We start from the raw sequence: 12386 nt of genomic DNA, 5'->3' as shown, positions 1-12386 counted from the left end.
TATCTACTTATTTTCTGAGTTCTCTTGTTGTGATTCCTGCATTTCTTTACTGAGTAGATAGTTCACCAAAATTAGAAAATTATGTCATTATTAACTTGTAGTTCCAAACCTGAATTCTGAAATTATATTCCGCCCTTAATGCTGATCTTTTCTAGGCATACATAATATATCAGCACCATATCGGGTATCAGCTGATTTTTTCCGTCCATCCATCCAATCAAGTGTTCACTTTATCCATCCGTCCGTCCAAGTGTTCACTTTATCCATCCGTCCGTCCAAGTGTTCACTTTATCCATCCGTCCGTCCATGTGTTCACTTTATCCATCCGTCCGTCCGTCCGTCTGTCTGTCCAAGTGTTCACTTTATCCATCCGTCCGTCCAAGTGTTCACTTTATCCATCCGTCCGTCCAAGTGTTCACTTTATCCATCCGTCCGTCCAAGTGTTCACTTTATCCATCCGTCCGTCCGTCCAAGTGTTCACTTTATCCATCCGTCTGTCCGTCCAAGTGTTCACTTTATCCATCCTACCATACAAGTGTTCACTTTATCCATCCGTCCGTCCAAGGGTTCACTTTATCCATCCGTCTGTCCGTCCAAGGGTTCACTTTATCCATCCGTCCATCCAAGGGTTCACTTTATCCATCCGTCCGTCCGTCCATCTGTCCAAGTGTTCACTTTATCCATCCGTCTGTCCAAGTGTTCACTTTATCCATCCGTCCGTCCGTCCAAGTGTTCACTTTATCCATCCGTCCGTCCGTCCAAGTGTTCACTTTATCCATCCTACCGTACAAGTGTTCACTTTATCCATCCGTCCGTCCAAGGGTTCACTTTATCCATCCGTCTGTCCGTCCAAGGGTTCACTTTATCCATCCGTCCATCCAAGGGTTCACTTTATCCATCCGTCCGTCCGTCCATCTGTCCAAGTGTTCACTTTATCCATCCGTCTGTCCAAGTGTTCACTTTATCCATCCGTCCGTCCAAGTGTTCACTTTATCCATCCGTCCATCCAAGTGTTCACTTTATCCATCCGTCCGTCCAAGTGTTCACTTTATCCGTTCGTAATCATTATTGGTTGCCCTTCTCCACTTTTTCCACTTTCTCCACTTTCTCCACTTTCTCATGCTTTTGTGTCATTGTGTTTCATTAGATGTCACTAGCGTTTTCATAAAAACATAAAAGCAGAAGCATATTAAAGCTTTCCCTGATAATGTCATGGTCACCTTGTCACGCACAGCAAAAGTGTTAAGCTAATATGCATCTTTTATTGGAATGTATTGCAGCTTCATGTTTTTTGTGTCATTTTGTGTCAAAATTTTTTTTGACAATGAATGGTGCATCCTAATCACTGAATAATTACAACTTTTATACTAATCATTAAAGCAAAAATACACAATAAAGAGTAAAGTAGAATAGACCCTCAAATCTGATAATTTAGAGACAAAATAAAGCAAAAACAAAGTTATGTTAACGCAGTCCATATAAGGGTGAAGCTCTGGTGCGGCTGTGTTTTGGACCCTGAGGTCATGGCAGAGATACAGTATGTCCACTGAAGTTCAGTCCAGCTCAAGCAAAGATAATGGGAATGCGTCTCGCTGCCCCTGATACCAGTGTTTAGAAGGAGTCAAGACGCCCTGTTCCTGACCCCGCTTGTGGAAGAGAGGGAGGAGGGCCTTTTTAACCCTGATAAATTGAAACGCGTTGACACTGAACAGCTTCAGGTTGTTTGGCTAGTCTTTATCATACGCTCTATTTTAAGTTTGCAGACATCCTGGGTTTGCTTTCTCTTAACCACAAACTCATCTTGGACATCACAATGTAAAAGTCAAGGTGTGTGTGTGTGTGTGTGTGTGTGTTTTTGAAACTCTTCTGGTTTACAATTTTTAACTTCTTGACAGCAAGGCTGTAACCACATATTCAGCATTGGAGTAACTAAATGTAATAGTAACAATTACGTATTTGAATATAATACCAGCTCACACTATATATCATAAAAAAATTGGCAGAAATGTTTTAGTGTGAAACTCCCAGAATGCCAAGACTTACACAACAGACTCCTTTCAGTAAATCATAGATAAACTAATCCAGATGATTGTCAAGTTGACTGAAACTGTATTAGAGTGCTCTGAGATGAACCTACTGAAAATAAAACTAATATCATTATTTTTTTATAACAAGTGGATTCTTAAATAGATAGTAGATGGATAGTTCACCCAAAAATGAAAATGGTCATTTACTCACCCTCATGTTGTTTCAAACATTATGACTTACTTTCTTCTGTGAAACACAAAAGAAGATATTTTGAAAAATGTATCTGTATTTTATTTAATAATAAAGTAATTGGGGTCCAATCTTGTTTGGGGGTTACTATTAAATTACTATTCTTTTATTGTTAAATTACTATTGCTAATATTAACTTATTAACAACAGTAATGTGCAAAGATTCCCAATGTACCATCGTTCTTCTATAGTATCATACTGAACTGACCGACCGCTTCAGTGATTATAAAAGGAGCGCTCTTTATTTGCTGTCTATGTAATTCAGTCGCAATTTGAAGTTTTTGTTTTCATGAGCCTTTGTGACTTTTTCTATTTAAGGACAAAAAAGTGCCAAACAAAAATGTATTTATTGATGATTCAATATTTTATAGTGATTTCACAATGTCCAAATATAAATTCAAAAGCAAAACGTGTGACTAAATTTATAAGGGAGTGCATAATACGCCAATAAGTGGCGGGTTATAGTCGTAATTTCATGTATTTTCAGGTCCGGGGTTTTTAAAGTCAAAGACAGTGGGCCTCCTTTCTAACACAATGATGCCCCCACCCCTCCTCTAATTGAACTGTATGTCCATGAAATGTGATGTTCAGATGTTCTGTCTGTGATGATAGAATTTTATGTTTCTAAGTGAAATTCCCCTTTAAGGTGTCAGCACGCATATAATCAATGCCATTATTTGGGTCTCTAAAGGATAAAGAGCTCACTTGTCACGTTTCAAATTGTTTGATGTTGTATTCTGCTTTCTTTCACAGCTCGTGTCCAACGTCCTGATCTTCTCCTGCACTAATATAGTTGGCGTGTGCACACACTACCCAGCTGAAGGCTCACAGAGACAAGCCTTCCAGGAGACCAGAGAATGTATTCAAGCTCGTCTGCACTCTCAGAGAGAAAACCAGCAACAGGTAAAAGTCCAACAGAAATCAAGAGGACTCCTGTGGTTACAGAGCATTTTTTCATTTCTAGTGTCATTCTGTGAATATGAAAGATTTGGTCATGCTCAGCTTGATGGTTTCCTAGGCACAGGTATAAACTGTTTAAAAGTATGGGATCAGTGATCGAATAAATGCAGTCATTGCTGAGCCAAACCTTTGAACGGTAGTGTAGATGGATAAATGTAATGCTATCACTTTACAATAAGGTTTCATAAGTTAACATTACCGGTAGTTAAGTAACGTTAACACAGATACAATTAACACAGATACAACAACAACAGTAACAAATGAATTGCTTATGGTTAGTTCATGTTAATTAATACATTTAACTAATGTAAACAAATGAAATCGTGTTCTAAATTTTACTGATATAATCTATTCGGTAACACTTTACTTGAAGGGGTGTGCATGAGACTGACATGACACCTTCATAATCATGACATAACACATATGAAGGAGGTTTTATGCATGTTTTTGACAACTACCATTAAGTGTCATTCGCTCAATTATGACATTTATAAATCAAATATGACATTGTTTGAGATGTCTTTATTATGACAACTTGACATAAACCAATACATCATAACCTGTCAGTGTCTTTGTAATGACAACTTGACATTACCAAGACAACATAACCTGTCATAAATATGTCTGAAAATTATTAATGATCAAACTTAAAAACCCACTTTAGCTTTACATTAAACTGTCATGTGATTGGTTTTGACATTGGCTGTCATAATGCCATTATAACTGTGTCATGAATATTTTTCTTGACCTCAACTACAGTGGTACAAATTTAATTTGTCATTAAAATGAAAAAAATATTGTAATGTTCTTGAGTTTGATAATGAATCTGCTATGTCATGTTTATGACATATTTATGACAATTTATGTTGTCTTAGTATTGTCAAGTTGTCATTACCAAGACACTGACAGATTATGATGTATTGGTTTATTTCAAGTTGTCATGACAAAGACATCTCAAACAATGTCATATTTGCATTAAAAATGTCATAATTGAGCGAATGACACTTAATGACAGTTGTCATAAACATGAATAAAACCTCCTTCATATTCATGACGTCAGTCTTATGCACACCCCTTCAAGTAAAGTGTTCCCATATATTCTTTCAAATAAAAGCCACTTGTTGTGATATTTTGTCTTATAACGGAAAGATATTCATGTCACTTTACGTTTGAAAACCGATTGCACAATCGATCGGACCAACCAACACAAGTTTTGAAAACGAAAATAGGGAATCGATTTTAACGGCCTTCTCTCGGAGCGCGTCCAGCTCGTCACGATACGCCCGAAGCGAACGTGCGTCACACAGCAACTGCAGGCTCCGACAAACACACATAACAGCAAATTATACTTCTGCATAATGTGTCTCTTTTTACAACAAAAATGTGAATTCTGCTGGTATTTAGACAGTCTCATGCATTAATTAATCATGCATACAGATTCGGGCTACGGGCCCATGATTAATATATAGCATTCATTTTAAATACCTAGGAGAACCATGTGAAAACTATATTAAATTATATTAGCAGCATGATAATCGTTCAATGCAAATGTTTCCTCTAAGCTGTACGAATGAGGAAAAAAGTACGCCCAGAAGACCGACTCAAACGTGTGTGCAGATTGCTTGAATTAGAGCTAAATGAACGGACTGCATTTCAGCTGGAGTCCGTTCACATGTCCAATGATTTTCAGTATGGAACTGAAGCTATGAGGAAACCTGTGCATGGAGACACGCAGTGCTGATTAATTTGTGAGATTAGAACCACATCCTACAGTCTGGAGATTCATAGTGGCACCAAAGGGAAAAAATAATGGCTGTTTCCTCACACACAGAAGCCCACAGGAGCCACGCATCATTATTTCGACAAACACGTGATATGTTATTTTTTCATATCAAGTCTTTCAAACATAACAGCATGGCCTCAAGATAACTTACCAGTATTAAATAACTATTATCCTTCCACGGTTAGTGTAATATTTTTTTAATATATGGAACATGACATTTAATTTGTTCATTTATTTATTGGTTCTTCTTTTTTTTATTGGTGCTTTTGTATTTGATTGGTTCTTTTTCTTTACTTGAATTTATACAGTAACTAAAAACAGAAAGCTTTAGTTACTATATAAATTCAGATAAATAAATATACAATTAAAAAAATATATCAAATAAATTAAAATCAAATACATTGAGGGAAAATTGATCATTATCTATATCGAAATACCATGATGTTAGCATCTGATACCATCACTGTACCATGCTACCACAGTACTTGTGGTATAGGACTAAAGTAGAATTCATGTAATTTTCTGCAGTGTCCTTTGCTCTATTCTTGACAGTATGGCAGAAATATTGAGGTGATACCATGCCTTGTTACTATGATACGATGTCTTTGATTCTCTCTTTGTTTGTGTCTTTCCCCTCTTTTCCCCCTTACCATCACTGTCATCATTTGCAGGAACGCCTTCTCCTCTCTGTGCTTCCTCGACATGTCGCCATGGAGATGAAAGCCGACATAAATGCCAAACAAGAGGATATGATGTTCCACAAGATCTATATTCAAAAGCATGACAATGTGAGGTAAGAGTGACTCCTCAAATAGCCCGAAAGATAGTTTGCACCTCAAAGCGCCTTTAAAGCCTGCAATAATCATTACAAATATTTTTAAGCCATTTATGTTAACACTTATTAAGGTTGAGTGCTTATTTCTGTTCTAAAACCTAGTGAGCTTCCCTCATAGACAGTTAGCTTATAAGCGAACACAAAATCACTGTATCACTAACATGATACAGTTTCCTTATTACTAAATGAATGAATTATTTTTATATTTATGGAGCATATGCTGTGTTGTCTCAGATGAAATGCTGTCTTGATAAGCAGCTCACTAGGTTTGGAACAGAGCTTGTAAGTGTCTTATAATTCTGATAAGCATTAGATATTGCACCCTCTTGTGGATTTAGCGATGAGAACACTGGCTCATCTCTATCTCCAACTGACCATCCATGCGTCACGTCACGGCAGCTCTTCTGGACAGCTCCAGACACATTCCCACTCATTTAAAGTTGATTTCCACAGCACCAGGCTAGTTAGGACACTCACGATCACAAGAGGCCCTATTAGGTGTAACCTGTTGTTTCGTTCTTTCATGTTGATCTTTGATTTGTTCTTCAGCTTTTGTCTTCTGAAGACTTGAGTTTGCTTCTTATGTACTTCGTGTTAAAAATAAGTGTCTCAGGTCCATGACATAAGAGAACTCTGGGATCCATGTGATGATTTCTGATTCTCCACTGTAAAGAATTCTAAATCTGGGGCCTGTACCATGATGGAAGTTGAACACACTCAGGGTTACAGGATTAGTTTTGAGTTGACAAAACCAAACCAATCCAATCAGGCTTTGTTGGTATCATGACGCTGATCATCAACTTTCTCTGTCAACTTAGGCTTTTATCCTGAGTTTAGGAGTTTAGGTGTGACATCAATAGCGAACAGCCAATCATATGCTGTGAAACAGTGAAACTGCGATTGGCGATGAACACTGCTAAAAAGCCGAACCACTTTCATGGTGCCTAAAACCCAGGGTTGGCGCAACCGCAAACTAAACTGAAACATACCTAAACCGACTTCATGGGGTATAGGCCCCAGGAGGGGTGAAGATTAACCCAAGAAATAAAAGCGTTTGACGGGAGGAGTTGGATTTAGCGCCAGAGAGCTGAGACACGGCTTATGCCTGCCACACCATATTACAACTAAAACGAGTTACATTTACATTTATTTACATTTATGCAGTTGGCAGACGCTTTTATCCAAAGCGACTTACATTGCATTTCAAGGTACACATTTACATTCTTATCAGTTCATTCGAGTTCATGAATACACAGAATTTTACTGCACATTTTTTCCATTATTATTATTATTTTTAATTTATTGATGGTGATCATTGGCGATGTAGCAAAGTTGAGCAGAAATCTTTTTTAACTTATCAAAAAAAAATTGAGACGGCGATCTGCCAACTAAAATAACCTAGAAAACAACAGCACAGAGACTTGGTGACCTCCAGTGTTTTAATGGCTGTTGGGGCTTGATACTTTCTGCCAGCCCTTTTCTATAATCGAATGGCAGATAGACTACAGCAACAAAGTGCAACATGAACTTGAGGTTTGTGCGCCAGTGGGCAGTGAGACTCCTGGCCCTCTGGGCTGTCGTCTGCAGTCGAGGGTCTGTCTGTTTTCCTTTTCCAGTAAAGCCCCCACCACCATACAGGCTTCATGATCAGAGGAATTATGTAAGTGTGCAGCCAAGCGATATCTTGCTAAGTGGGATATTGATAAGTCTGTTACTAGAGAACCCAGTAGTTTAATTGCTGAGGACGATTATATAACACTGTCTGTATTTGAGTCTTTGCTCTTGAACAAAACCCACACTATTATGGGAAGAGGAGGCTGGAGGAATGAAAAATTGGACTGATCTGATTGCTCCTGTTCTCGAGTCAACAACTCTCTGATTCAATGATCTGTTCAGAGCGAGTCTTCAGTAAACGATTCAGTGAATTCACAAGTCTGACTCAAAATGAGCCAAGAACCAGGAGATCCTCTGAGTTTGAGTATGCGTGTGACTGATGGTGCGAAAAGTAAGTTATTAAGGTCAAATTCTAGGATTGATAATTGTAAATTAAAGTCATATTTAGGTCATGACTGTTAGTTCTTTGTGAACTTAATCTGTTTAAGTGAGCTGTTTAAGCCCACTGTGTAATGCTTGAATGCGGACATGTCCACGTGTAATGTTTTTACATTAAAATAATGCAAATGAATGCCCATGCATCTACCGTAGCAGTTTCAAATAATATAAAACTAGCATGTTTGCATAGTGTTCTTCTTAAAATTTTATGTGACTATATAACAGTATAAGTTATATTTGGTGTATTACTTGTTTGCACACATGAAGTATCAGTAGCCTAAATTTATATTTTAATATATTTAGGGCCAGATTTACTAACAGATTGCGCAAGCGCAAACCCATTTTTCAAATGCATTTGAAGGAGTTTCCATTTCAGACGCAATATTTATAGGAGGAGAGTGTTTAAATGAATCATGCAAGGTGATTTACTAAGGTTTGCGCTCATCAATTTACTGGTATCACCCCAAAAATAGCATGTCTTAAACCAGACTCTAAGTGGTAGATTGTGTTGGTCATTATGGAAATGATCTGTGTTCTTTAATTTGTGCATCATCAGTAGATCACGCGCATAACTTTCCACTCCCATCGACGCTTTTTTAGAATTGCGCTCTCATGCTAAATTGCCCTGTTTGGTAAATTATGGCCTTCATTGTAATAGTGTATGACAAGTTTTGATAAAATAAAATGTTTTCTTACTTGCAGATAAATACAAATTGTATTTGCATCCACTAATCTTCCTTACTGACTAGTGCTACTTGACAATTCATAATAATTCATAGTGATGTCAAACCCACCAACCTCCTCTTCCCAGGTTGAGCAGTAGGATTATATAAAATGTATACATTGTTTTATATAAAAGTATGCAAATATATACAAGTACAAATAAAAATGCATTGATCAGTACTTTTTACTTTTAATAAATTAAAAATCAATTACTTTTGTACTTGAGTCAAATTTAAATGGGGGTATCTTTTAATACTTTTACTGGAGTAATATTACTTTTACTCAAGTACTTGATTTGAGGACTTGTCCACCACTGCATGTACTGTACGCATGTGTTTTAGGGTTGAAGGAAAATGCTGTAAACTTAATGGGAAAAGTACTGGTCATTTTCTGCCAGGATATTATTCTTTTTTTTTTCGACATTTTTTTTTTCATTTAGTGGACTTGCTCACATGCTGCACATTGGATTAGTTCATTTGATTCATTAGAAATGGTGGTGACACTGTAGTTTAGGGTCCAATTTTCAGTATTAACTATTTGATTGGTTTAATTTGTATTTTTCTACAAATCACTTGTGAGGAGCCAGGCAGACTTTACAGGCTTTTAGACAACAGCTATAGATCTAATATCATAATTAAGGAATTATAGGGTCAGCTTGAGCTGGTGAGGGGGAAAGAGCTATTAGGAAGCTACAGTATAGAACGGGTAAAAAAAAATGCAGGTAGTATGAACTATGGTTTTGAGAGTCTGAACTGATGGGTGAAAAGAAAGCAGCAAACCTTGCATTTTCAGGGGAGAGGGATCAAGAGGTCAGACCTCTCAAGCAGTGACCCTTGATGGATTTAAGAGGCCATGTTATATAAGCAGGAAGTGTGACTTCATGCAAAATCCCTTCTTTTTGGATGAAATGGTTTTCATGCTGATGTCCCTCACCAGACTGTTGCTGACCCACTACACACTCCTCTTATTAAACTTCCTGGCATTTATGTAACTTCCCTGTCAACACTTTGCTATTCTAGCTCCCATGATAATTTGGTATGTTCAGAGAGCAGCTACATTTGACCTTAGGGTTGCTGTCACTACAAATCCATTAACATTCCCACTGGCATGAACTATTGTTTTGTCCCTACTGAGACAGTATATATCTCACCAGCTTCTACAAGAATAATACTTTCTTCTTAATATTTGTATGCAGCAAGGACACACTATTTGATCAGAAGTGACAGTAAAGACTTTTACTTTGTTGCAAAAGATTTCTATTTAAAATAAATGCTGTTCTGTTGAACTCTCTGTTTGAACAATTGATTTCAACTGATAATGATAAGAACTGTTTCTTGAGCATCAAATCGGCATTTTAGATCATGTGACACTAGAGTGATGATGCTAAAAATTCAGCTTTGCCATTAAATTACATTTTTAAATATATGCAAAATTTACTTTTAGATGGTGTTTGAACATAAATGTGTGTCGACATCCACCCACTCCTTTTTAAAATCCCCATAAATCATAAGCAGTGACATCAGATTGCACAGTCTCCGCCCACAACTGCTGGCGGACTCTGTCCCATTAGCATAGATCCTGCCCTGAGTGAGCTTTACACAGTCCGCCATGTTTATCTCCTCGCCAGAGCATTTAACAGCAGCAAGAAATGTATATATTTTTTTTAAAGCTACTAAAGTTATTCAATCAAGAGCAGTGAGTGATTTTCATAATAGGTCCCCTTTAAATGTTCTCTAATGGGGCTATATGTAGAATTCAGAAACCCTTGTCATTAGCGACACCGGTGGCCGTTAAGTGAACTGCAGACAGAAACATATTGCTCGTGCTCACACTCCTGCACACGTAACGTACTAGAGACTGAATGTGATTAAAGGCCCCAATAGTCATGGCAAAAATAAACAGAACAACAACATAAAAGCACAACATAATAAAAGCACAATCGAAAATGACAGCGGAGAGAAAGCAGCAGTTAAGAAAGCATCCGATCATAATGATGTGGATATGTTTGCACCAGCTATGCAAGTCACGGCATCATGTCGACACAGATGAGGTAGTTCAAATTGTACTGTTATGATAGTTTGATTTTAAAGTATGTTTGAGACCAAAGACTTTATAGATTTGGCTATGTGAGACTATGGTTTGAATTAATCCCTTTCTTTTGCATGACCCAGTACAGAATAGCTCTTTCGTCATTATCCTGAACTTAAGTGTGTCATGGAACGAAACAGAGAGTCTCGGGAGTGCACGTAAACGTCACATTCTTTTGTTTTCACATTAAAATCAGTCTACATGCTTTCATAGACAACCTAAGAAGTCGAGGAAGGTCTCGTTTTTTAAGTTTCGTGACAAGCTGTTCACACATTGGCAATAAAAAAGCAATTAATATGAAAATTCTTACATGTACAGTACAAATGTATGTTAATTTCCAAATGTTTTTTCTTGACCCATTTAACCACAGCTATTTTCCTTTATAATTGGCATTACTGGTCTCCAGAAAGCTAGGCAGTCTTTCTTCTAGAACTGGATTTGATTGAATACTTTGCCTCATGTTTACACGCTAAAAGCCCTAGATTACCAGCACCTAATAAAGGACCCAGAGTGTGTTCATAATGGACAGCAGAAATACTCCAGAGGCCGTAATGCGTTTGGATTCACTTTAAAGAGCCGTCCTGCCATTGTGCCACACTGCAGCGACATTTTTGGTCCAGGCTGCAGGGAGCTGATGAGTCACCTCCGTGTTAACGATTAAATGAGGTTTAAAGATCCGTCTGTGATGCTCGTAGCAGTCCCGATGCTCCAGGCCTGCCTTCAGAGAGCACTGCACTCTGTCTACTTTCAGAGTCAACTAACCTTAATCCACCCACCCAGGGGAGGCCTTTTATTTGAGCTTTTATTTATAGCAGCTCTAATAGATCTGTCAGCTATATAGAAACCTTTGATCTGTGACTAATATAAGGGGTTCAGCATGCTATATTGTATAAGAAAGGGTTTGAATGTTGTTTTTGTCCTATTAGTTATTTGTGAATTTTTAAAGGGATGGTTCAATCAAAATTGATACATCTGTATGCTTTTTTTACATAATAAATGTAATAAAAACATATAAAATGTGTTTATTTTTAGTTATCATGCTTATCAGTTGTCTTTTCAAGAACTGTAATGCATGTCTTCTATGATAAATTGCACACATCGAGGCAACAGGAACCTTTTTTCCAAAGTCACATACAGTGCTATGCATAAGTTTAGACACCCATGCTAAAGTTGCCTAAAAAGAGGAATAAAAAATCTTCTTTTGGAAATTTATCTTAATGCCTTAATTTAAAAAATGAGGAAAACTCAAACCTTTAAGGACACCAATTTTCTTTGTGAATGAATAATGTATCGTAAAAAAATAAATGTTCTTCCTTAAAATACAGGGTGCATAAGTTTGGACACCCCTATGTTAAATTCCCATAGAGACAGGCAGATTTTTATTTTTAAAGGCCAGTTACTTCATGGATCCAGGATACTCTGCATCCTGATAAAGTTCCCTTGGCCTTTGGAATTAAAATATCCCCACATCATCACACACTCTTCACCATACCTGGAGATTGGCATGGTTTTATTTCAGTTAGCCTAACAGCTGGTTTGATTTGCATTGAGAGATGATCTTATGGAAAGTACTCCATGCCAATCTTTAGGTATGGTGAAGGGTGTGTGATGATGTGGGTATATTTTAATTCCAGAGGCCAAGGGAACTTTATCAGGATGCAGAGTATC

General features: G+C 37.4%; 1 protein-coding gene across 1 annotated transcript in view; it reads left to right on the top strand.

Moving 5' to 3' along the window:
• The window catches only part of adcy5 (adenylate cyclase 5), an 81029-nt gene that overhangs the window by 43568 nt on the left and 25075 nt on the right, over positions 1-12386 (top strand). The window contains exons 2-3 of the mRNA XM_079618120.1: positions 3031-3180; positions 5692-5813. Coding sequence (XP_079474246.1) covers positions 3031-3180; positions 5692-5813 — 272 coding nt within the window. The remainder of the gene's footprint in view (positions 1-3030; positions 3181-5691; positions 5814-12386) is intronic.

This window comes from Phoxinus phoxinus, assembly GCF_949152265.1.
Source record: "Phoxinus phoxinus genome assembly, chromosome: 7".
NCBI classification, from domain to species: domain Eukaryota; kingdom Metazoa; phylum Chordata; class Actinopteri; order Cypriniformes; family Leuciscidae; genus Phoxinus; species Phoxinus phoxinus.
The sequence above is the reverse complement of the archived record's forward strand: the minus strand, read 5'-3'. Positions and strand labels throughout refer to the sequence as shown.